The 25,841-nt window shown below is 40.9% G+C and overlaps 3 protein-coding genes across 26 annotated transcripts in view; 2 read left to right on the forward strand and 1 right to left on the reverse strand.

Moving 5' to 3' along the window:
• The first annotated feature begins 205 nt into the window (after positions 1 to 205).
• Positions 206 to 19,458, forward strand: ABRAXAS1 (abraxas 1, BRCA1 A complex subunit). Of its 3 annotated transcripts, none has more exons than XM_086404993.1 (9): positions 206 to 836; positions 3,868 to 3,958; positions 5,614 to 5,650; positions 8,327 to 8,393; positions 10,542 to 10,735; positions 11,597 to 11,716; positions 12,687 to 12,771; positions 16,207 to 16,321; positions 16,694 to 19,458. In XM_086404993.1, the coding sequence occupies exons 1-9, from the start codon at positions 711 to 713 to the stop codon at positions 17,128 to 17,130; spliced, it is 1,272 nt and encodes a 423-aa protein (XP_086261119.1). In that variant the 5' UTR covers positions 206 to 710; the 3' UTR covers positions 17,131 to 19,458. The 3 variants fall into 3 exon arrangements, with proteins under 3 accessions (XP_086261119.1, XP_086261120.1, XP_086261121.1); XM_086404994.1 differs by having other exon boundaries at positions 206 to 324; XM_086404995.1 differs by lacking the exon at positions 10,542 to 10,735 and having other exon boundaries at positions 591 to 836; positions 16,694 to 17,433.
• Positions 19,459 to 19,542: 84 nt separating this feature from the next.
• On the reverse strand, positions 19,543 to 25,162 carry MRPS18C (mitochondrial ribosomal protein S18C). 2 transcript variants are annotated; one of them, XM_086404997.1, is made up of 6 exons: positions 24,854 to 25,162; positions 23,598 to 23,650; positions 21,330 to 21,413; positions 20,304 to 20,361; positions 19,744 to 19,803; positions 19,543 to 19,659 (listed from the first exon to the last, which is right to left on the reverse strand). In XM_086404997.1, exons 3-6 carry the CDS (start codon positions 21,402 to 21,404, stop codon positions 19,583 to 19,585), a joined length of 270 nt encoding a protein of 89 aa, XP_086261123.1. In that variant the 5' UTR covers positions 21,405 to 21,413; positions 23,598 to 23,650; positions 24,854 to 25,162; the 3' UTR covers positions 19,543 to 19,582. The 2 variants fall into 2 exon arrangements, with proteins under 2 accessions (XP_086261123.1, XP_086261122.1); XM_086404996.1 differs by lacking the exon at positions 24,854 to 25,162 and adding an exon at positions 24,399 to 24,521.
• HELQ (helicase, POLQ like) overlaps positions 24,922 to 25,841 on the forward strand; it is a 40,780-nt gene continuing 39,860 nt past the window's right edge. For 11 of the 21 annotated variants that reach the window (XR_015165206.1, XR_015165207.1, XR_015165210.1 and 8 more), the window contains exon 1: positions 24,922 to 25,107. Coding sequence is in view for 3 of the 21 variants with exons in the window: in XM_086404981.1 (XP_086261107.1) it covers positions 24,922 to 25,107 (186 nt within the window). In the remaining 18 variants the exon portion in view is untranslated. The remainder of the gene's footprint in view (positions 25,108 to 25,841) is intronic. The other 10 variants (XR_015165215.1, XR_015165216.1, XM_086404984.1 and 7 more) reach the window with 3 other exon arrangements.

The following is a 25,841-nucleotide window of genomic DNA, read 5'->3' on the forward strand; positions in this document are numbered from 1 at the left end:
TACTGAGGCGCTATTCCTGGCCCTGGGCAGAGTAGTCGCCCAACACCCAGAAAGACGGACCTGAGCACTAGTTACAACCTCTTCGCCGCGGCCTCCCCACCAGAGGGCGCCCGAGCGTCGCCCGCCGGCCCGCGGCACCGCGGAGCGCGCCGTGGCCAGTGCGCAGGCGCAGGCCCGCCTCCTCACTCGGCCCCGCCCACTCCCCGCCCCCTGGGGCCGCACGGCGGCGACGGAAGCATGGAGGGCGAGAGCACGACGGCGGTGCTCTCAGGATTTGTGCTCGGCGCGCTCGCCTTCCAGCACCTCAACACCGACTCGGACACGGTGAGCCGAGGGCTGGGGCGGGATCCGGCGTCGCCTCGGAAGGGCCCTCCCAACCCCCTGCGCTTGGGCGACCTCCGGGCCGCCGCTGCTCGGGTCCAGCCCGTGGGCTCCCCGCCGCCGACGCCCAGGCTCTCTGCCGTCGGAGCTGCCTTCTCTCGCTCCCGAGAGGTCCTAGAGATGCCAGATGCCTTCACTAGGGTCAGCTGCCCTCTCGCAACCAGTGCGTTTCCGTGCCTCGCTCGCTCCCGTGTCTGTTGGGAGTCCCCTTTTCTTGTCGAAGTCGGTCGTGAAGGAATAGAAAGTTCACACAGCGTTCCCCCCGCGGCTCGGAACGTTGCGGGTTAACTTGCTTCTCGCTCCCGATCGTGGTTTTCGCAGACAACTCGATGTTTCCCTTGCGGAGCCGCAGCTGGGCACGTTTGCTCAGATGGATGGCTTGTAAAGGGAAGATGAATGATCCACCGGTGGCTATTTTGGCGTCAGTCTTAGTACGCGGAGAAGATGTATATCGGGTATCTGACTTATTTGCATTTGTGTCAAATTTATTAAGCTATAGCCTCAGCTTTCGCTTATAAACATTTAAGTATAACCTCCAATATTAAATATTTAAATGCTGATTTCACACTTTGCCTAGGTTCAAAACCTCTAGATAAAGTTAAGTAGTGAAGTAGTTTGGTTTTTTTTTTAGTAGAGCCTATTTTTAAAACTTTTATATTTATGAAACTAAAAACCACTGTAAAACTTTGAGCCCGAGAAGTAGTGTCATAGAGACTAAGTGCTTTGTGTTAGTCGTTCACAAAGAGTCGTTAGTGGTGTCCGACTCTGCGACCCTATGGGCTGTATAGCCTGCCAGGCTCCTCTGTCCTTGGTATTCTCCAGGCAAGAATACTGAAGTGGGTTGCTATTCCCTTCTCCAGGGGATCTTACTGACCCAGGAATCGAACCTAGGCCTCCTGCATTGCAGGCAGATTCTTGGCCGTCTGAGCCACCAGGGAGGTGTTTAGTAACTTGCTAATAGGGTTTAGAGAATATTCTACTGTTCTGAGCCTTGTGATTTCCGCTAAATTTTGTGTATTTCGTTTTGTAATAAAGGCTTGTCTTTTCCAAAATAGTTTTTTGGCACAATCCTAAAAATCACTTCATGGAAGATAGATGGGGAAACAGTGGAAACAGTGTCAGACTTTATTTTTTTGGGCTCCAAAATCACTGCAGATGGTGATTGCCATGAAATTAAAAGACGCTTACTCCTTGGAGGGAAAGTTATGACCAACCTAGATCACATATTGAAAAGCAGAGATATTACTTTGCCAACAAAGGTCCATCTAGGCAAGGCTATGGTTTTTCCTGTGGTCATGTATGGATGTGAGAGTTGGACTGTGAAGAAAGCTGAGTGCCAAAGAATTGATGTTTTGAACTATGGTGTTGGAGAAGACTCTTGGAGAGTCCCTTGGACTCTAAGGAGATCCAGCCAGTCCATCCTAAAGGAGATCGTCCTGGGTGTTCATTGGAAGGACTGATGCTGAAGCTGAAACTCCAATACTTTGGCCACCTCATGCGAAGAGTTGACTCATTGGAAAAGACCCTGATGCTGGGAGGGATTGGGGGCAGGAGAAGGGGACGACAGAGGGTGAGATGGCTGAATGGCATCACCAACTCGATGGACGTGAGTTTGAGTGAACTCTAGGAGTTGGTGATGGACAGGGAGGCCTGGCGTGCTGCGATTCATGGGGTCGCAAAGAGTCAGACATGACTGAGTGACTTAACTAACTAACTAATAAGGTTGGAATTGATAGCTTTCATGTATGCAAATTTCAGAGAAGGCAATGGCACCCCATTCCAGTACTCTTGCCTGGAAAATCCCATGGATGGAGGAACCTGGAAGGCTGCAGTCCATGGGGTCGCTGAGGGTTGGACACGACTGAGCGACTTCACTTTCACTTTCCACTTTCATGCATTGGAGAAGGAAATGGCAACCCACTCCAGTGTTCTTGCCTGGAGAATCCCAGGGACGGGGGAGCCTGGTAGGCTGCCGTCTATGGGGTCGCACAGAGTCGGACACGACTGAAGTGACTTAGCCTAGCCTAGCCTATGTATGCAAATTTAAATTACATTGTAGCTTAACACCTAGCATAGAGCAAATATATGATGATTTAAAATACGTGTGGTTGTGGAAATTATCTTCAAATATGTTAGTGTGAATATAAACAGAATGGGTCTAATCCTGTGTAGCTTAAAGGATTAGCATTTGCAAAGTACCATACTTTTAGGGCTTTGCTTCTCAGATCTTTTTCCTAAAGCCTTTAAAAGGTGGTTTTCTGGGTAGTTGTATTGTCTTCTGCTGTCTCTTTTCCAGGGCTTTGCCTAGAACACTAGAGGGTAGAGTTCTGGATTGTTCCTGTTTGATTCTAATGAAGACTCACATTGTGGAAACATTGCTTTGCGTTCCTCTAATGAATTTTTAAAAGTAGTCTTAACTGACTATAAAGATTAAAAATTCATTGTTAAGCACTTTTTGTCTCTAAATGTACCAAGAGAAATAATTGAATTCTCTGAAATTCACAGAAGTCACTGCTGTTGTGGCAAAATCCCTACATCTTAAAAAGAACCAGGCTCTTCTTTTATAAAGTAGACTCTGATATTTCCAAATCATTAATTATGAGCACAGTTCTTAATACTAAAAAGCCCATCCTGTGTCATTTCATAGCACAGAAGCCACCACTGTCTCTCAGAAGCCCGTGCCATTGATGCCCATGGTCATTTGGGATGGTCGATTATTGGCACTGTTCCTTCTACCTATGATGATTTCCTTATAGATGGGTGGTGGATTAGTCGCTAAGTTGTGTCCAACTCTTGCGACCCCATGGACTGTAGCCCACCTGGCTCCTCTGTCCATGGGATTTCCCAGGCAAGAATACTTGAGCCGGTTGCCTTTTTCCTTCTCCAGGGAATCTTCCCAACCCAGGGATCGAACCCATGTCTCTGGCATTGGCAGGCAGACTCTTTGTAAGCTTTCCTTACAAATGGAGCTTCCCTGGTGGATCAGCCAGTAAAGGATCCACCTGCAATGCGGGAGATCTGGGTTCGATCCCTAGGTTGGGAAGATCTCCTGGAGAAGGAAACAGCTACCCACTTCAGTATCCTGTCCTGAAGAATTCAGACAGAGGAGCCTGGTGGGCTACAGTCCATGGGGTCGCAAAGTGTCAGATGCAGCTGGTCAGACACAGCTGAGCGACTTTCACTTACAAATGGGAGTCTTCTTTTTAAGGCTAACTGTGCTGCTCCTCCTTCCTCAAACATTGTGCTCTCATTTCTGGCTTTAAGCCTTTTATGCTTCCAAGAGTGCTAAAGTCACGTGGTATTTACAGTCTCTTCTACCCATGTTTTCCCATGTAAACTGGAGTGCACCTGGTCTTTTGAGTATGCCCCAGTTGGTAGCACACACTTGTACATGTTGTAAAAGTCTTGGGAAATACCGGTGAATTAAGTGACTGAATGGTAATCCTATTGGTGTTTTCCATATATTGCTTATTCTTATCCTCCTAGGAAGGTTTTCTCCTCGGGGAAGTGAAAGGTGAAGCCAAGAACAGCATAACTGATTCCCAGATGGATGATGTTGAAGTTATTTATACAATTGGTGAGTCACTTATTTCTGTGTCTTCCTATTTTGATAGTTTATGCTGAAAGGGATCAGCATAAGTTACTTTTAAGTTGTTAAGGAATAGATAAGAGTTTTTAAAGGCAAATTTTAGAACAATATATCACACTCATTTCTTAAAGTTATGGCTATACCCTAAAGCAAAAAACAGTGTGAGACATAGGAAGCAGATTAAGATTACTGTCGGGAGAAAAGGATGAAACATCGTTCCTGCATGTATGTAAGTGGCAGGAAGATGGTCCAGCAAAGAAGGAGCGGATAAGCAAGACCCAGAGAAAAGAGGTAAAACAGGTGGGAGTAAAACGTAAAATGGTGCAGAAAATTTGGAAGATGAGAACTAAAAAAACTTAGTGGTTAAATAACTGGAGTGTTAGTCACTCAGTCCTCTTTGTAACCTCCTGGATTGTAGCCCACCAGACTCCTCTGTCCATGGGATTTCCCAGGCAAGAATACTGGAGTGGGTTGCCATTCCATTCTCCAGGGGATCTTCCCGACCCAGGGATCGAACTGAGGTCCCCTGCACTGCAGGCAGATTCTGTACTGTCTGAGCCACCAGGGAAGCCCAAAGGTTGGGCCTTATCACCATTAGGTATTATCAGATCTTTCAGTCTTTGCCAGTTTGATAAGTGAAAAAAGTACAACCTGCAGATACTTACTTGAAAGATTCTTCTACAGCAGTTTGGTGTTGGGTTTTCTCATATAGATGAAGACTCACTAATCAAACTGATGTCTTTGAAGTGACTAAGGAAATTTCGGGTAGTTTGGCTAGGATCTCCCCGAGGAGAAGACCTGTCACAGGAACTGTCTGAGAGATGGGTAATGAGTGTTAACAGTGATCCTGTAAAGGCTGTCTGACAAACACAGAAAGACGGGGTGCCTAGAAGAGCTTGTATTGTCTTGATGACTTTCTGTGTGATCATATGTGAGTCTTTTCGCTCTTTTCACTGTTCCCTACTGAATCTTGAGGGATCTGAAAGTTTGGAATGATAGAGGAAACACCATATTCATCTTGATACTTCTTACATGAATTGCTTCCTATGTGATCTGTAATGATGTCTCATATGATAGAATTTAATGTTTGCACAGCATCTGCAACTACCAGAATTTAGATGTTTTTAGATGTAGTATTTCTACAGACAGGAGAATAAAATTCACCTCTTAAGAGATGTTGAACATTTTTTCTCTAGTCTACAATTAACACTGACAAATCCTTTATGAAACAATCAGTTGGAAAAACAGATAATTCCTTTAACAACTGCTTTTATCAGTTGGGGAGAATTGGAGCATAACTGTTTCAGAAATCAGTGAATATAGTGACTATGACTTTGTCTTTTGTGTAGCCATTGTTAAACCTAGTTAGAAAGAACATAGCATTTTAGTCACGAGTGAGGCTCTGGGTTGAAATTCTGGCTCCACCAGTGGCTTGGGTAAACCATCTCTCTGCCTGTTGTCTCATCTTTAAAATGGAAGGAATAATTACATCTATCACATGGGTTTGTGGTCAGGATTAAATGAGATAACAGTAACATAAATCCTGGCATGGAATGCTTGATATACTTGATATACTTGATATACGTTATTCAAGTGATCATTAATGTAATCATAACTAAACATTCTTTGTTTTTTCCCCCCAGACATTCAGAAATACATTTCATGCTATCAGCTTTTTAGGTGAGTAGTAAGAGCAAGTCAGAAATCCATTGTGAAAACTATTATCTGCAAGTGAATCTTTATAACTAACAAAGTATCTTAGTTACAAGTTATACATGGTGGTACAGATGAAAATAAAGACTTTTAAAATACCTGATACTTCACCTCTTCATTTCGGCCCTGTCTAATAGTTCTTTCTCTGTGTTTATCTGCTTCGTTCAGTTGGTCCTCACTGCCTCTCCCAGGCACCAGTTTACCTTGAGAATTGCTTTTCCTTCTCCCACCCATCACCTCATCACATACTGTAAACTCAGTGACACACTCTCGTGCATCAGCAGCAGCCCTTTTTTCCTATCTTTTTATTCCGGTTTATTTTATCATCTGTTGCCTCACTTCTGTTTTTTTATTGTTACCTTTTGTCTATTAACTGGTTAGGTTCTTTATCTAACCTGCTTCCTGTTGTTTTTCAAGGGTAGAAACTTACACTATTAACCTACAGATAGTAGTAGTACTCTTAGCCCTGATAGGCTGTGATATTGTTAAAAACTTTTCATTGAGGTTTATAATACATAGAAAAGTACACAAATCAGTGAACTTCCATACAGTAAGCAACCATAACCATAAAACAATATGGTGTGGTTCTGGTGAAATAGCTTTATGGTTTATGTAAATGGTATGTGAATGTCTTAGAGTCACATTGTATGCACCATTTCCGAGGTTGTGTGAGAGTTGTGGTGGAGCAGAGTGTTAAGGAGGCTTAGTGTGGTCTTAAACTGCTGTACTAGAAAGGGGCACAGTTCCTCTGTGCTGCCTAATATACAATGGGTATGAGAAAATACCTTTTGAATGAGGGATTCTTGGTGGAGATTCATAAAGAGTACTTTCTTGAGGAACTCTGGGGCAGGAATGGATTAAGGAGGGAGAATAAAAAAAAATAAGTCATTCAGTATCTCCTGGCAACCACTTTGCATAATTAGACCAGCTTTTAATAGAGTCTTAGAGCTGAGGACGCCGTCTGGTCCAGTGATAAGGCAGCCATGCCTCAGCCTTTTAGGTTTACAGAATTGTGGGGCAGGGGACGGAATAACTAACTGGTCAGCAGTAGGGCAAAACTAGAAGAATCCAGATTTCTTAAGTCCTAATCCTACAGCATGCTGTCCTGTTTCTCTCTCGTTTTAAATGATACAGGTGCACGTATTAAAATCCGTCTTTCAATACCATACTTCATGGAATCCGAGCTGGATGAGCCTTAGTACTCAGTTTTGTATTCTAATACGCAAGGTGGCAAACTGTGGCCCCATGACCTGTTTTTATGTGGCCCTCAATAAATAACATGTTTTTTAAGAGTTAAAATGACTGACAAATATGTAACAGAGACCATTTCACAAAGCCTAAGATATTTACTTTTCTGGCTTTTACAGCAAAAGTTTCTCAACACTGCTTTGATACATTGTTTCTTAATGTTTTCTACTGAAATATACTGATTCTCTCACCTCAGAAATCTGGAAAACAGCCCATTGAAGCCTAAAACTCAAAGTCACTAAAAAAAATAAAGCAGTTTAACTTGAATTCTACTGCACAATGTATTTCTATTAAAAAAAGCCCCGTTTCCCAAAAGCTTCACATAAATTGGTGCTTGCACAGAAGATGTACTGGGTTTTCCTGCTGTTTCTTTTACACTCTGGTATGTTGCCTTGTTCCCCAGTTTGAGAAGCTCAGAAGTGGATCATCCTAGAAAAAACACAGGAATAAACTCTTGCATTTAGATTTTTCATGTTGGAATGAATAGGTGAGATGAAAGAGTCTGTTCAGTGAGTTGAACTGTTCCCCTTTAGAGGTAGAACACTTTATTTTGTCTATTTTGTAAGTTAAAAAGAAAAAGAATATTGCCTATTAGGATATATTTTTTCACTTTCATGTAGCTGAATTTTTTCAGTGTGCAGATTAGAGTTACCAGTAAAAGCCTATTACAGTGAATAGTATTTGTCAGGAATTTGGCATAACAGATACCTCATCATCGAAAAGAATATTGTTGATCTTGGAAGTTAAAAAGGAGGAAAATATTTGCCAGCCCTGGAGGGGAAAGAAAGCTGGAAGTCAATGCTTTAGAATCTTGTAGAAATACTTTTCACTTCTCCCTACATTTCCTATCTACATTTAACATTCCAGCTACAGAACAGAGATCACTAAACTAATACCTATCCCCTCCCTGACTCCCCCCAAAATCAACCAGCTCCTAAAGCACTTCTCTTAATTTAAGTATAGCTTTTGGAATTAGCAATGAATAAATTGTTTTCTTTTTGTTTTGCTTCATTACACATTCTTTTGTATGTGTCATTATTGTAAAAAAAAGTTTTAGTATGTAAATTGTGAACTAGCTATGTGAACTTAAAAATACCTGTATTTAATGGATAGTTTGTTTTGTTTTAGGTTAAAAAAAATGTGGTGCCCATACTTATCCCTTGAAGTTTCTCCATTCCTTTTCCTTTTTAATTGCTTATGGACCACATATTTCTACCACTTTTAAGTCTGTTCATTTGAGAACTTTTTCTCCTATTTATTTTAGAACTTCATCTAACAGGTAAGTAAGTCTATGAATGTTGGGTTGTTGGGCTAGGAGTAACTAAAATTAAAAGTGCCAATAAAATCATCATATTTTTAGTTTATTTCAAATGCCTTTAATTTTGTCTTTTACAGCTTTTATAATTCTTCTGGTGAAGTAAATGAGCAGGCGCTGAAGAAAATATTATCAAATGTCAAGAAGGTATTCCCTGATTTACCCTTTCTCTTTTTGTATTATATGTATTATTTTAAGCTCCTGAAAATGTGTAATACTTTGACAGAACTTTCAAGCAGCATTTGTCTTCACAAAGTTTTCTGTAAAGCAGGTAAGGAAAGACTTGTTCTTTCCAGAAATTCAGAGGGGTTTCTCTGAAAGCAAAGCTTCTGCTGCTGCTGCTGCTAAGTCACGTCAGTCGTGTCCGACTCTGTGCGACCCCATAGACGGCAGCCCACCAGACTCCCCCATCCCTGGGATTCTCCAGGCAAGAACACTGGAGTGGGTTGCCATTTCCTTCTCTAATGCATGAAAGTGAAAAGTGAAAGCGAAGTCGCTCAGTCATGTCCAATCCTCAGCAACCCCATGGACTGCAGCCTTCCAGGCTCCTCTGTCTGTGGGATTTTCCAGGCAAGAGTACTGGAGTGGGGTGCCATTGCCTTCTCCGGAAAGCAAAGCTAGTCACTAAGAATCTTCATCTTGTTCTCTCCTTCTCCTGGCTGTTGTGGCTTACATAGTGTCTCCCTTCTCTCCATCTCCACCTTGCCCCTTCCCACACCACTTATCACTAGGGACTTACTCCACTGCCGTCCTTTGCCATGGCTACAGTTAGTTTCTCCTGTTGCAGGTATGGTTTCCCACACAGCACCTAATCTGGATCCTCCCCAGCCTGCTTGGTGTTCAGTTAAAACTTGTTGAATTTTTGTCCAAAGACAGCATTTTTTCTTAATACTTATTTCCCCTTAAAACTTCTCCATCTCTTAGTCGAGAATAAAAGTAGATTTAGTAAAAGAAGTTTCTTTCAAAAACCATCCCTGTTGAAAGTGCTTGAGCTTTTCCTCCAATTTTATTTGGGTATTTAAAAATGTACTTGTAACTAGCTAGGACATGGAGGAACCCTAGATGTCCATCAACAGATGAATGGATAAAGCAGCTGTGATACATATATACAGTGCAGTATTATTCAGCCATAAAAACGAATGCATTTGAGTCAGGATGAACCTAGAACCTATGATACAGAATGACGTAAGTCAGAAAGAAAAACAAATATCACATGTTAATGCATATATATGGAATCTAGAAAGATGGTACGGATGAACCTATTTGCAGGGCTGCAGTGGAGACACAGACATGGAGAACAGACTAATGGACACGGAGGTGAGGGGAGGAAAGAGAGGGTAGGATGAATGGAGACAGTCACATGGAAACGTACACTGCCGTACTGAAAATAGATAGCCAATGGGAATTTGCTGTATGACTCTGCAAACTCATACCCAGGCTCTGTAACAACCTAGAGGGGTGGGATGGGGTGGGAGGTGGGAGGGAGCTTCAAGAGAGAGGGGGTATATGTGTAACTGTGGCTGATTGATGTTGATGTATGGCAGAAAACAGCACAATATTGTAAAGCAATTAGCCTTCAATTAAAAATAAATTTTTAAAAATGTACTTGTAAAAATGTTTTAGTTTTAAAATAAAGAAAAGTAATTTTATTTTCCTCAATTTAAACATGCAAACATTAAAATTAGTTGTTGAAACTGTCAGAGATCTCCAAAGTGGTTGTTTTTCTCTTAGTACTAAGTTTCCAGTAAATGTGATTTTCTCCAGTTTGAAGAAAAAGGTTTAGTGATACTAACAACACATTTGTTTAGCATGTTATAATTTACAAAACCCTTTCATATGATCTTAATCTTGCAACAAAGTCTGATAACATGCCTATTGTATAAATTTCAGTTAAAAGCTATTGGCTTCAGTTTACTTCCTTAGCAAACCAAAGATCCAGACAGGAAGTTAATTGGTTTTCATTGACATTTTCTTCATTTAAATTTTGTCTAAAGATTAAGATTTAAGATAGAAAATGCCATAAGAGAACTAGAGGAAGTTAAGAATTTTTCCTTTAATCCATATTGAATAAAATTGTAGTGCTGTTAACTGAATGGGAAGTAATTTAACTGCAAGTCAGTTTGCACACTATATATAAGGTTAAAGCAATATTAAATGTATGTTTTGATTATTTAGGCCTCAAATCTTGCTGAATATTAAGCCATTTTCAAGATTGTCAGTTTCATTACTTATGACAGTAAAACAGATAATAATTGTAACCATGAAGGTATACACCTGATATATTATTTCTTTCAGGATGTAGTTGGTTGGTACAAATTGCGACGTCATTCAGACCAGATCATGACATTTAGAGAGAGACTGCTTCACAGAAACTTACAGCAGCATCTTTCAAGCCAGGAACTTGTTTTTCTGTTATTAACACCAAGTATAATAACAGAAAGCTGCTCTACTCATCGACTGGAGCATGCCTTATATAAACCTCAGAAAGGGTAAATGTTGACCAGTTACTGGCTATTTTCAGATAAGAAAAAAATGTGCTTAGTATTTTCATTGTACTTTTTATGGCTTACTGTTCTCGTATATTGGCATTAGATTGTCACTGTAATTCTTTTTGGTCTGTTTTAACATTGGTTCTTTATAGATGGGAAAATGAAGTTCAGATAAGGAAATTAGAAGTCCAGTATGGCAACCCACACCAGTATTCTTGTCTGGAGAATCCCATGGACAGAGGAGCCTGGTGGGCTGCAGTCCCTGGGCTCATAAGAGTTGGACACGACTTAGCAACTAAACAACAGTGGAATGATGCTTGCATTCCTGACACTGAGAATTTGCTGTTATTTGCCATAAGGTGGAAAAAATATGCATGCTTTAGGTATCAGTTGCTAAGGAATATAATGTAGAACTGAAGCCTGTGTACCTGAGCAGTTTTTCTCTTAACCTCTGCCAGGAAACAGGTGTTTCTTGTTGATCCACCAAAATGAGTTACTAGGACTCTCCACAGGAAATACAGACAGCATTTTCATAGAGTATGAAAATGAAGTTCAGAGAGTACCAATGAAGAGTAATTCTATCGTTCATGAAAGATAGGATGAATCGCAGTGGTAATACCTTATTTTCACATGTGGTGATCAGTTAAAATAGCCATTAAAGTATTTTTTCACACAATAATCTTACACTATGCACATCTCACAATTTTTAAAAGCTATTTGCCTCAAATCAATAATTTTTTCTTGCGTAAATAGTAAGGAATGGGGTTTTTGTTTGTGTTTTAATCTTATAGGAAAAGGTAGTCTATACTAATAACTAGATGCTAGCTTTTCACTTTATTTTAAAAATGTTTATTTCTTCAGACTTTTTCATAGGATACCTTTAGTGGTGGCCAATCTGGGCATGTCCGAACAGCTGGGTTATAAAACTACATCTGGTTCCTGTACGTCTGCTGGTTTCAGTCGAGCAGTAAACACACACAGGTGAGATTCCTCAACTGTTTTCCCAACTCAACTGCTTTCCCACTAAACTCCTATTCATTTTTTGAAGTTAATTTTTTATTACACAAGGAATAAAAATAAAAGGAAAACTGACTAATGGCCACATTACTCAAGTTTACTTAAGTAAACGACTTCTCTGTATTTCCTTCCAGCATCTGTCCATTTGTCAAATACGAAAGGGGGTGGTAGTGTACAGCCTACATATTATGACATATTTACTCTTAGAATAAGGAGCTAGCCTCAAAATAATAATTTTCTAAGGCAGCAGTTCAGATTATAAAGGCAAAAAAATTAGATTGTATATTAAAAAAAAAATGAGGCTTTAGTCAAGACTCACACTGTGGAGCTGTTAAGTTTTGTGAGCAGTAAGGGGATAATGAATGTCAGAAATCACAACACTGGTACTGTAGGGTACTTCCTAAATGTAAATTTTATGAGACTAATGAACTCGATTTTATTTATCTTTGTGTTCCCACAGTGCTTAACAGTGCCTTATTGAAATTGAATACCGTGTTTCATTGATTTTAAGACACAAAGTTTTATATTTATCTCAGTTGGGAGTTTTATAAAACATGCCTTAGAATTGTTTTTCTTTTATAATGTTGCTTTTTTCAATCCATGATGCCTTGAACTTAGTAAGATAACTGACTGATGGCATTGCCAAGACAGATCCGTCCTCTACCCCTCTCCTTCAGTCTTTATCTACTTTCACTTAACTTCTCCTTTGAGTCCTGGAAATAGTATTTAGGAGGCTAAAAAGTTTGCTGAGGTGAAGATAGATGAACTAGGTTTTCTGGTTGGTTTTGTTGTATACAATAGGTTAACAAAATTGTGGTCCCTGCAAAGCCAATAAAAACAATCTTCTATTGTTCCTCAACTACAAAGTTTTTTTATTGTATTATTAAAATCAGTTATGTACATTTGCCTGGAAGAAATGGTAATTTTTTTATAGCTCTGAATTTTTTAAAGAAGATGGATCTTTAAAGGAGGTGCAGAAGATAAATGAAATGTATACTTCTTTACAAGATGAATTAAAGGTAAGTTAAACATTTAAAGGTCTCTTATAGAACAGACTTGTGGACACAGTGGGGGAAGGAGAGGGGTGGGACGAATTGACAAAGTAGCACTCACATACACACATTACCATATGTAAAACAGATGGCTAGTGGGAAGTTGCTATCTAACAGGGAGCTCAACCCAGTGCTCTGGGAGAACCTAGAGGGGCAGGATGGGGGTGGAGAGGTGGGAGGGAGATTCAAGAGGGAAGGGACATGCATGTACTTACGGCCGATTCACGTTGTTGTATGGCAGAAACCAACACAACATTGTAAACCAATTAATTATCCTCCAATTAAAAAATGTTAAAAATCTCTTACAGAGTTCATATCACATTGATCACTGAATATATACTCAGGGACAGCTTCATGGTTGCCTAGACATAAGTTTTTGTATTAGTTTAGCTTCATTAATGAAGACCTCCATCTCAGCGATCGACAGAAATACTGTGTCTTGGCTGCATCTCTGCTTCTTTTCTAAATGTCGTCTTCATTCTGGGGTCCAGCCCTTATGTGGGACATGTTCATCTCATGACAAAGGGAAAAGAGCAGTAAAACTGGTGGAAATTCACAGCAGCTCTTAGAACTTCTGCTCAGAGCTGGCATATCACCTACCTCCACTCACATTTTACGGGCCAGAGGATGCCATGGTAGTAGGCAGGGATATATGACCCTTTTACAGGATAAAAAGAGAAGCAAATATTTGAGAACAAAACAGTCTGCCACAGTAGAGTTGTCTCACTGTGTCCACTCAGGTCCCTTGAGAAGTAGACATCAACATGGGCATTGAGACATGCAGGTGGTTTGTTAGACCTTTGAAGAATAAAGGGGAGAGCCCAAGAGTGGCAGGGAGACTTGCCATGTTAAGTCTAACACCTGAGAGAGGAGACAGGGGAAGGAGGATGAGGGGGTAGGAAGAGCTGTGGACTACATGGCTAGAAAAACTTGAGCCAGATGATGCAGTCTGAGCATCTCTCATATCCTCACTGTGCTCACTCATTGGCTAAGAGAGGCCCAGGGGGAGCATGAGCTAAGTGCACACAGCAGCAGAACTAAAGGATAGCAGCAGGAGCCATCGGTCAGCTCTGCTTCCTGCAGATGGGGATCTGAGTAGCATGCTCCGTGGCCACCATACTCATCAGTATAGCGCACCAAGAGAAATGGGGTTAATGCATGTTACACACTAGTAATATTGTGCTTTTTTAAATATGAACTACAGTATAGGAACTTTAGAAAATAGAGAAGCATCAGGAGTCTTACCACTGTAACTGCACTGTTTGCACTTGGTCACATTCTTGTTCTCCCCTAACACACACACCTGCATACTGTGCACAGGGACGGGACACAGAAATTTGTACCATGATTTTTATTTGATGTATCATTCATTTCTCATATTTTAGTTCCTTTTAATAGTATATTTCTTAGAGTGGTATATTAGAACTCTTACATTAAAAGTACCAACTTGGGCTAATTTAGGGAATGGAAAGGTCTGTGAGAGGAAGAGATGACAGGTCACTGAGCCTAGGAAGCAACTAGAACCAGGAGCTCGAATGCCATCTGGACTTCCTGTGTCTGCACGCTGGTTTCCTTCATAGTCTCTGTGGATCTTGTTTACTTACCCACTGGCTGACCAGAAAGCAGCTAACCTATAGCTTCTGCATTTAGATCTCTTCTGTTTGAGAGATTAGGACTTGCCAGTTGGCTGTTGCAGTATTTCTGCTTGGCTCAGGTTGGTGAAAGGTTACTAGTGAACTTTTAGGGCAGGGTGTGTAAGTTCATGAGAAATAGGCTGGGTAGAAGTGTCCTAAAGTATGCACTAAAACAGGCTTCAGTTCAGCTCAGTTCAGTCGCTCAGTCATGTCCAACTCTTTGCAACCCCATGAATCGCAGCACGCCAGGCCTCCCTGTCCATCACCAACTCCTGGAGTTCACTCAAACTCACGTCCATCGAGTCAGTGATGCCATCCAGCCATCTCATCTTTTGTCATCCCCTTCTCTTCCTGCCCCCAATCCCTCCCAGCATCAGAATCTTTTCCAATGAGTCAACTCTTTGCATGAGGTGGCCAGAGTACTAGAGTTTCAGCTTTAGTATCCTTCCTTCCAAAGAAATCTCAGGGCTGATCTCCTTCACAATGGACTGGTTGGATCTCCTTGCAGTCCAGGGAACTCTCAAGAGTCTTCTCCAGCACAACAGTTCAAAAGCATCAATTCTTCAGCACTCAGCTTTCTTCACAGTCCAACTCTCACATCCATACATGACCACTGGAAAAACCATAGCCTTGACTAGATGGACCTTTGTTGGCAATGTCTCTGCTTTTGAATATGCTATCTAGGTTGGTCATAACTTTTCTTCCAAGGAGTAAGCGTCTTTTAATTTCATGGCTACCATCACCATCTGCAGTGATTTTGGAGCCCCCCCCCCAAAAAAAGTCTGACACTGTTTCCACATCTATTTCCCATGAAGTGATGGGACCAGATGCCATGATCTTCGTTTTCTGAATGTTGAATTTTAAGCCAACTTTTTCACTCTCCTCTTTCACCTTCATCAAGAGGCTTTTTAGTTCCTCTTCACTTTCTGCCATAAGGGTGGTGTCATCTGCATATCTGAGGTTATTGATATTTCTCTCGGAAATCTTGATTCCAGCTTGTGTTTCTTCCAGCCCAGCGTTTCTCATGATGTACTCTGCCTATAAGTTAAATAAGCAGGGTGATAATATACAGCCTTGATGTACTCCTTTTCCTATTTGGAACCAGTCTATTGTTCCATGCCCAATTCTAACTGTTGCTTCCTGACCTGCATACAGATTTCTCAAGAGGCAGGTCAGGTGGTCTGGTATTCCCATCTCTTTCAGAATTTTCCAGTTTATTGTGATCCACACAGTCAAAGGCTTTGGCATAGTCAATAAAGCAGAAATAGATGTTTTTCTGGAACTCTCTTGCTTACTACACTATAATTGGAAATTAGATGTTTTTGATCTGATACTGAGAACCATCATCATATATAAATGTTTCTTATCTATATTCCCAAAATGAAATCACTGAGTCAAATGACACATTAAGACCATTCTGCATTTCAAAAATAGTTTTACAGGAATTAAAATCATCAGTTTTATTTTGTAATTGTCAATTTACTTTTTTTCATACTTATTGTTAGTTTCTTAATGTTACGTTTGCAGTAACTATGCATCTCAAAATAATTTGTTTCAAAGCAAGTTAAATATCTTTTGTGTATTATCTAGGAAGTAACTTGAATGATAAAACTGTATAAGTGGGAACTTATTCCTTCAGAAAACTGCAAAATAAAATGTTAAAGAGAAATAATCGATGTTATATACCATGAAGGATTTTGTATTGTTTGTGAACCTAGACTGTAGTAACAATTTGGAACTTTGGCTGTGCCCTTATTTTATTCTGCAGAGTATATGTGAAAAAGTAGAACACAGTGAGAGAGCTGTAGAAAAACTACTAAATGATGTAAACAGATTAAAAGGAGAAATTAAAAAAAGAAAACAAGCACAGATGCAAGCAACACGTAAGTAAAAAGTTCACGTTATCACTACTATCTTTGCTTCAAAGGAAAATTCTCCCTGATTGAATTATGGATGAGGTGACTGCACTAAATGATGAACTTGCCACCTGAGGATTAAAAATAACTTATATTAATACTCTTAAATCCCACCCAACAAAGAACATGGTGCTACTGTAGCTATGCTATCTTGATATTAAGAAATATAACTTTAATTTCCTGTTAGGATAGTGTGACATACAAATTTGGGATTATCATTTTTCTTAATTTAGGTAATCTGGTAGAATTCTTTAAAGTCGTTTTGACTTTACTTACAAATAAATACAAGAGCTTTGTAGTACAGATCCCGTATGCTGAACTGTTTGTTTCCTTGTTTAGGAGAGAAGAATGTCCAAAAAGACCCTCAGGAGAACATTTTGCTTTGTCAAGCTTTACGGACCTTTTTTCCGGATTGTGAACTTCTTCATTCATGTGTTATCTCCTTGAAAAATAGGCGCATTTCTGGAAGTAGCTGTACTACCACCCACCCTCTCAGTGGGGTCGACAATCTAACCCTAATGGTGGAATACACAGACTTTCCTGAAGCTAGTCCAGCTCGTAGTGCCCTGCTGGTGACCAAGCGGAAAGCCTCAGACACGGATGATGGGTGGCAGTTCAAGAAGTCACGGCTGGGAGGGATACAGAACAGACCCTCTAAAACAGATACCAATAGTAGTAACCAAGAACAAGCATCCACAGTGAGCAGCCCAGAAACAGATGAAGAGATTGAGAGAATGAAGGGTTCTGGTGAATATCCACAGTCTCCTACCTTCTGATTCTTTTGGGCCCAAAGGAGATTTTTGATTAGCTGAAGGGGAAAGCCAAATGTTTGTTTGTTTGTTTGTTTGTTTTACTGTGTTCAGCTCTTTGCAGTAACACATAGGGAAGTTCTAGTGCATTTATTTTATAAAATACTTTAAATTGAATCAGTCCAGAATTTGAGTACAGAACAAGCCTGGTAATGCAGTGTGTTTGGATCAGCACTTGTTCAGTTAGGTGAAAAAGCCCATTAGGTGGGACTCAAATGATACATATAAATAAATATGGATGATGTCTATCAGATTTCATTTTAACATAAAGCAGAAGTATATATTCATTTGTCAAACTTTTATAGGGCCAGGAACATTTTAATGGATGTATTGGAATTCCTGGGCTTCCCTGGTGGCTCAAATGATAAAGAATGTGCCTGCAGTACAAGAGACCTGGGTTCAGTCCCTGGGTTGGGAAGATCCCCTGGAGAAGGGAAGAGTACCCATTCTAGTATTCTTGCCTGGAGAATTACATGCACAGAGAAGCCTGGCATTCTACAGTCCATGGGGTCACAAAGAATTGAACACAACTGAGCAACTAACACTATTGGAGTTCCTATGTAAATCACACCCATTACTTATGTAAGTCCCAGTTTTAGATTCTTTAAAGAAATTTGCAAAGCAGCCTAAGTACAAAATGCTACTAGGGTTTTTCATTTCCCATTCCCAATCTTATTTGTCTTAACCATACCTAATTTGACTTTCTTAAAGCTAGTTGTCTTTAATCAGGTCTCAAAGCATTTTAGTTGGTTTTCATTTTAATAATAACTTCTTTTTAATGCTTATATTCATCAGTACAAAAACAGAACTGACACAGGTCTGGGAACAAAAAAAATCTTGGTAATACAGATCTCAACAAATAAAAGAGAGTTGTAGGCTTCTTTGTGGTTTTTAAAGAGGATGTAAAGCCCGTGTTCGAGAAGGCAGTGGCACCCCACTCCAGTACTCTTGCCTGGAAAATCCCATGGATGGAGGAGCCTGGTAGGCTGCAGTCCATGGGGTCGCTAAGAGTCGGGCACGACTGAGCGACTTCACTTTCATGCATTGGAGAAGGAAATGGCAGCCCACTCCAGTGTTCTTGCCTGGAGAATCCCAGGGACGGCGGAGCCTGGTGGGTTGCCATCTGTGGGGTCGCACAGAGTCAGACACGACTGAAGTGACTTAGCAGCAGCAGCAAAGCCCCTGTTCAGTGAGTTGGTTAGTGGAGGTTGGTTAAGAGCACTCTTAGGGTTTGGTTTTTGTATGTCTTTTCTGTAACAGAATCTCCCATGAAGACATATCACATGAAGCCTTCATGTTTTACTCTCTGGCTGAAATGCTGAACCCACACATTGACCATTGCTCTTCCATCAGCGACTCCTAAGTGATGGTTTTTCTATATTAGCTATGAATGTGCTGTCATCTTATTTATGTGTTAACATACATTAGTTGCTGTGGGGTGCTTATGGAATCCACATAGTACCTGGGATGATGTGTGCAAATCATGAGTTGCTGGGTTTGCTTTACTGGTTACATAAGAAGCGCAGGACAGAGGAAATAGGGTTCTGTCTGAACCCTAATTTTAAAATAAGCTTGATGTCCCATCCTTCAGGGAATGAAAAGGAGAAAAAGAATGCTTGTAAGACATTTTTTTCTCATTATTCTCTGTCATTTGGGGATTTGTTTGTATTACTGGAATGAGACATAGCACAGATGCCTATGGATTGGCTTATTTAGAGGACACTTCTAGTTTATGATAGACTAGTCCAGAGCTGAGTGTTGGGTCCTGTGATGGACTGCACCACTGTCCATCCCCAAGTGACATCTCTGCAGAGAGAAGACGCCTGGTCCTACTCAGGCTTATCTGCTTGTTAGGAAATCTTAACAATTTCAAACCTACACCCTGTCCTGTGGGATTTGTCCATGACGTAAGCATTCCACTGTCCTGCACCCATACTCTACAATCCTGTTTATAACACGGAGTCTGGGCATAAAGTCAAGTCCAGTGCAAGTCAGCCCTGCCGTGTGTGACATCGCATTGTCTGCAGTGTGTTGTATGAACTGTCTGGGGGGCCAGATTTAAGTGAAGACCCCACAGTAACAATTTTTTAAGTGTATGTGTACGTTAAATGTAACAAGTGTTAACATTTTAAAATATATGTGTATGTAAATGTGACAAGTATTAACATTTTAAATAATCTGTTTTACCTAGTGAACATTCTGATATGAAGAGGAAGCTTCCCTCCTGAAACGCTTTCCTCATTATTCCAAATTACTATAAGAATTAAAAACTTAATACTTTATAGTTTGACAAGATTTAGCCTGTTAGTTTTTCTACTCAGTGGTTATTAAATCTTATAGTTTAAGTAGTTTGAGCCAGTATTAGCACCACACAACGACTTATTGCAAAATACATTTATTGATGATAACTTTATATAATTTACTCCCTATATCTGATGTTACAAACTTTAGGGTCTTTGAGATAGGCAGGATCCTTGTATGTAACTGGCATAAACCCTGTGAAGAGAGAATGAAAGTTCTTCACAAAAGACAATGAGGAAAATCTTGCTTAGCATAATTCAGCTTTTCAGATGCTCTTACCCAATATTTGAGCTCTCTTAATTGCTTTTGTGATTTCTCTTTGTTTCTTCCCACAAAGACCTATAAAAGAAAATACTTTCTTATTCATAAAAAAATACCAATATTCAAAATGCATGACAATTATGTCACAGAAGGACTGGAAAACTGTATAGAGCCTGAGAGTAAGTATCGTGGGCTTTGTGGGCCACACAGTCTCTGTCATCATCAATTCTGCTCTTGTAGCTCAGAAATTGTGGAAACTTAGCCATTTAGCAAGTGGCAGATCTGATTTGGCCTGTAGGCAGTAGGCCCCTGGTTTAAATGAGAGCCTGAGGATGACTACAACGTCTTCCCAAACAGCAAAGCCCGAGTTCTCTACATGTTGTCACCCTGTAGTTAACTGAGTATAAGAAGATATGCAAAATAATTACCCTTTTGGCCTCAGACGAGACTTTCTCAAAGTACCCATAGTTTTTGGTCTAATAGTAATTTGTGGCAATATTTGAAAATCTGCCAGTTTTTTTTTTGAATAACAGGAGTAGACATCTACATTTAAGTTGCTGTAATAGAAAACAAAATACCTGTTATGTGCCTTCCATAAATGCATCCAGTAAATGGAGAAATAAACTGGGATAAAAGCTGGTTTGAGGTATATTTGGAAAGGAAAAACATTTTATGTTAATACACTTGTTATTCAACCTTGTATAAATTTCAAAACACAAAACTTATATCACCTTCAAGCTATAAAAGGCTGATTAATAAATTTTAGACAAACTTCAAAAATATGAATAAAAACACTGAACTATGTTCATTCTATTTAAAATAACCAAAGTAATTGTGAAAATTAACATCTCTTCCTCAGTATGTCAAAAAAAAGTCTATACAACAGATTAATGAGCATGTTCTTTCAGTGCTAAAACTGTTTTCTTCACTTTTCCACAGATAACTTTTCTAAACCACTGCTGCTTACAACAAGGTACAGAACATTCCATCTGTCGTGATAGACTATCCCATAATATCAGACTACAGTGAGGTCTTCAAGATGTACAGGTGTATCAGGCCATTTGCTGCTACTTCTGTTTGATTAATCCTAACACTTGCATTTTACAGTTTCTTGGGCTTTCTCCCACCAAAGAAGCTATCACTGTATACTACTGTCAGTACACTTAACTCCGACACCATCTCCTCCCCCACATTTGCCACTTTTAATCTGCTGAGCGCTCGACCACAGATAAAATGAATTCAAAATAGCGATACTGGTGGTGAGGTAAGATATCAACTTCAACACAGGAGCTTTTCCCTAACTACTCAACCCCACCGACTGAGAATCACTGCCACAGGGAGCTACTGTTCAGAGGTTTGGGGCGAAGAAAAAACAAGACACACTGAGATGATTAAGAGTCAATGAAGGACAGCCCAGAGGTTCCGATTTGAATAAAACAGATGCCTTATCCACGCAAGTATAACCAGATTTGAAGTTACAAAGCTGCTGAAACAGTCACCCCTACACAAAGCCTATTATAAAAACTGACCTGCTTCTCTACTGTATTAATAAAAGAGCAAAAGTCCCAAATCAAGTATCACAGTGAAGTAAAACCAGATCTCACCTGTACATTCTTATAATCTACACGTTTTTCACACAAGATACATTTTTTCAGAGGCTCCTTGTAAGGATTTTCCATTGGAATAGGCTAGCATAAAGGAAAAAAAACAAAAATCTGAAAATGTTTTTTGTGTTAACTTTGAATCAAAATAATCTTAGGGTACCACATTTAAATCTCTCCAAGGGATTAGTTGTACCTTTCTTACTGTTAAAATGAATAAATAACAACAGTTTGGCTTACAAAAGAAAAGCAGTTATTTCTGAAAAAGACCATTTTAAAGTTTGAGAGTATTCATATATATTTTGTACAAGTTCTTGTTTTAGTTTGGCGAAGGAGGGATTAATTGACGGAGGACAATTCTGTGAAAAATACAATCTGGGGGGAAAAGGGGTTTATCGGAGGCAAAAAAATCTTCAATAAGTGATTAAAAATGCTTTGCCCAGATTGTTAGGTGACTAAAAATTCTTATACTTAAGAAAAACAGCACAACAGATAACATATGCAATTCTTAAACTAGTATAGTATCTCTAAATCCATCCCTATATTTCTCTAGATGTTTTACTGATTATTTTTGTGTTACAAAAAGACAATGCCTCCATGTGTGTGCTAAGTTACTGCAATCATGTCCAACTCTTTGTGACCCATGGACTGTAGTCTGCAGGGCTCCTCTGCCCATGGGATTCTCCACGCAAGAATACTGGAGTGGGTTGCCATGTCCTCCTCCAGCGGGTCTTCCTGACCCAGGGATGGAACCCACATCTCTCTCTGTCTCCTGCACTGGCCGGCGGGTTCTTTGCCTCTGTCACCGCCTGGGAGGCCCAGTATGCCCACAGCCTACTGTAATACTACAAGTTTATTCTTTTACTGCAATTTTATAGTAGTGTAAAATTGTTTTATAACAATTTAAAACAGTCCCAGGCTGTTTTATAAGTTTGTGTCAGCCTTTTTGGTTTTTCTTTGTTCACTACTGCTTCTAAAGCTTCCATCACAAAGCCTCAGTCCTAAAATCACTTTAGGTGTCTCCAGTATACAGATTCTGAATCTAGAAATGGCTTTGAAGTCTTGAACCCCTGTAGTTGTATGCAAAACTTCAAATAAATGGGGCTTTGTGCCTTTTTCTGAGGAACCCTTAGCTTTCATGAGTCTCACTGGGATTTAAGGACCCAAAGAGAAGCTCTAGTAATTTCATTTACTCTCTTAACTATGGTGTGAATTAGATGACCAAGATGGATGCTCAAAGGGACTAGAGGGGTTCCTTCGTTTCTTCCAATTCCTCAAATGTTCCTAATTCAACTTACATTCAACTCACGTGTAATGACTATCCCTTCTCTATGTGTTTAATGTGGTCTGCTGCTGCTAAGTCGCTTCAGTCGTGTCTGACTCTGTGACCCCATAGACGGCAGCCCACCAGGCTCCCCCATCCCTGGGATTCTCCAGGCAAGAATACTGGAGTGGGTTGCCATTTCCTTCTCCTTCATGTGGTCTGCTGCTGCTGCTAAGTCACTGCAGTCGTGTCCGACTCTGTGCGACCCCATAGATGGCAGCCCACCAGGCTTCCCCATCCCTGGCATTCTCCAGGCAAGAATACTGGAGTGGGTTGCCATTTCCTTCTCCAGTGCATGAAAGTGAAAAGTGAAAGTGAAGTTGCTCAGTTGTGTCCGACTGTAGCGACCCCATGGACTGCAGCCTACCAGGCTCCTCCGTCCATGGGATTTTCCAGGCAAAAGTACTGGAGTGGGGTGCCATTGCCTTCTCCGTTACGTGGTCTAACTAGTATCAAATTGTCTTTGTATGTAGCAAGAAAAGCTATACGGCCTAAATCCAATGCTACTACTTGAAATCCATAAAAAAACATACATCTACAGTTTAGAAGAAACTATTTAACGTCCTGACATAAACCTTTAATGACTAAGATAAAAATAGAATTGAATTTGAAATGAGGACAGGGAGTCAAGGTATGGGTAAAGTTTGTAGAACCCCTTTGTTGGGCTTCCTGCAAGTACAGCATGCATCACAACTACCTTTATAAATTCCCAAAGCACGTATCTAGAAAGGAAAATACGGTGTTACAGAAGTCATGCTTCTTGCTAAGAATCTAGGAATTCTCTTACTTCAAAGTTCACTTAAGTGACTACTCATCAATAAATTACAATTTTCAAACTCAGATTAATTATCATCTTTGTCCTTCAGCTGAACTCTATTCAAACAGCTAAGACATAATCTGGTCTTAGTTGCAAATGCCTTATTAAAAGGAAGAAGAAAAATTCTTACCAGGTCCTCACTGCTGGTTACCTGTTTACATTGTGAACAACTTCTCCACAGCACTGCAATTAAACAGAAACAGCAACAAACTTTTTGTTAGCTCAGCAGCTAAGGAAAGATTGTGTTTCTGTTGAGGCAAGATGCACTAAGGGACACAATGTAAAAGGTTTATATCATTATTACTAACAAAGTAAAATAAAGGGCCTTTAGGTTTGAGACAGTGGTAGACTTAGGATAAAAATGTTTTCTGGGGCGTTGGGAAAACGGCATATATACCCCTAGCCATACAACCTCTCACCTGTTCTTGAAATTTATTTTCCCTTCTCTCCGTGGGTAAAGACAGATTTTAATGCAAACTGAAAGGCATTGTCATGCCAAAGGGAGAGTGAAAACAGACTCTACAAAAAAAAGCACAAAGCAGATAAAAGTGCAGAAGTGATATATTCCGTGGCCTATGTCACAATTTCGCCCTGATCTGGGGCCCTCGGATATCTGCGATTTGCTGCTAGGTGACTCTGAAAATGCTCCTTCCTTACTAAGTCTACCTGAAGATCTTGGGCAAGTCCTTGCCTCTTTTTGGGAATCGCTCTTCGTACGTTAAAACACTGTACTGGACGACATCTCGTGCCCTCTTCAGCTTTAAAATACTAGTCATTTAAATACGGGCCATTACTGATGCCCACTTCTATTGGCGAAACAATCGCCTAAACACCAGCGTCCTTTAGCTAACAGCGACGACTCCAACGACCTAACTAGACCTAAACCAACCGCTGCAGTGCTACAGAAGAGCATAGGATATGGAGACTTTACCTGCACGAGTCCCGGAATTTGTGAGGCAGACAAAAGCCGTTGGGAAACGCGTAAACTTTCTCTTCCCTAGCCCACCGCAAAGACCTAGCACAGCAGCCATGGTTCCTTGCTCCTCCCCTTCCTTTCCTGTTTCCAAAAACGTCCTGACAAGTCCCTTCCGGTGTACTTCCCCCAGAGGCCCGCGGACTCGGTTCACAGGTTCCGCAGTTTGCCGGGACTCAAAGAGTGGGTGGGGTTTTCAATACGCCCGCGCAGTACCTTCCCTTTCTCCTCACCCCCGCCCCCCACCGCTTGGCGAGCCGCCAGCCCAGCACACTTAACGATTGGAGGAGGAGAGGGCGGGCTCCCAGGTTGGTGCCTCCGCTTCCGGTCTCAAAGCGGTCCTTCCCCAAGGTGGATGGAGAGGGGTTCGCAGCTTCCACCTGTTGCTACCCTCCCCTTGTTGCTGCACTTACCCCTCCACTAGGGGGTTGGCGGCTGGGTCACGGGAAAAGAAGTTGGGGCTGGACTCTCAGGCCCTGCCATGGACGAAGGTGGTTCCCGCATCCGCAGGCGGGTGTCCGTCCGCAAAAGAAACCGTCCTAGTCTAGAGAGCGTTTTTGCCGCCTCCCCCGCGACAGAGCTTAAACACAGCGATGAAGAGAAGGACGACGAGGAGATGGTGGCCCGGAGCCGGCGGCGGAAAACCGTGGACGTGCAGCCGGTCGAGGTACAGCCCCATCACCTCTCAGATTCCCGAGTTCCTCGTTCTATTTCCCACCTTTGAAGTGATGATATATACCCAGGTCCCCACTGCGCATGCTCACTGAAAGGCGGGACCCTTGAAACTCCCGAGTTTGTCTCAGGTGCAAGCAATTGACAGGTCATCTACTAGCCTTCTTGGGCTTATTACTTCATCTTTGTTATCGCTGTTAATCCTCACTGTTAGCCCCCGTAGATATATATAATTGTGAAACATAGACCTTGAGACTTAAAAGGAATGGCATGACACGAAGTCCTATACTTTCTATACTTCCAAGTTTTTGCTTCTCCTTGTACTCAAAGTACCCAGACCTGTTATGGGCTTTGTTAAGCTATTTGCTTTATCCAGGTTTTACAACAGAAATTAGACCGAGAAGTTAAGAAATCTTGTGTTCTTAATCCCTTCACTATGTTGCTACCCCCAAATTAACCCCCAAATTATATCTCTTCTGTTTATAGACTGTCCCAAGTCAGACTTTCCATTTCAGTTCTATTCTAAGAACAATCTTCTTGGAGTGCCCAGTGACACAAGCATGATTTTATTGCAGGCCAGTGTCTGCAGATGGGACGGGAAACAGTACTGTGATTATCAGAAACTCCTAGTGAGATAATATCCTTCCCAGTAGATGGCCGTCGGTCTTGCTACCATTTTAAAGGATTTAACGGTCGCTTAAGAATTAGGATCCCAGCATCCCTAGGAGT

This window comes from Bos grunniens, chromosome 6, assembly GCF_055505025.1.
Source record: "Bos grunniens cultivar Pamir isolate PY7600 chromosome 6, Bosgru_T2T1.0, whole genome shotgun sequence".
NCBI classification, from domain to species: domain Eukaryota; kingdom Metazoa; phylum Chordata; class Mammalia; order Artiodactyla; family Bovidae; genus Bos; species Bos grunniens.

Excerpts from the sequence above, each read along its gene's own strand:
- ABRAXAS1 (XM_086404993.1), top strand. The coding sequence starts at position 711 with ATGTTTCCCTTGCGGAGCCGCAGCTGGGCACGTTTGCTCAGATGGATG. Across the intron at positions 11,717-12,686 it reads CGAGCAGTAAACACACACAG|CTCTGAATTTTTTAAAGAAG; the intron begins GTGAGATTCCTC and ends ATTTTTTTATAG. Across the intron at positions 12,772-16,206 it reads CTTTACAAGATGAATTAAAG|AGTATATGTGAAAAAGTAGA; the intron begins GTAAGTTAAACA and ends TTTATTCTGCAG.
- MRPS18C (XM_086404996.1), bottom strand. The coding sequence starts at position 24,498 with ATGGCTGCTGTGCTAGGTCTTTGCGGTGGGCTAGGGAAGAGAAAGTTT. Across the intron at positions 21,414-23,597 it reads TAACCAGCAGTGAGGACCTG|CCTATTCCAATGGAAAATCC; the intron begins GTAAGAATTTTT and ends CCTTTATGCTAG. Across the intron at positions 19,804-20,303 it reads TTATGGAAGGCACATAACAG|GTCTTTGTGGGAAGAAACAA; the intron begins GTATTTTGTTTT and ends TTTCTTTTATAG.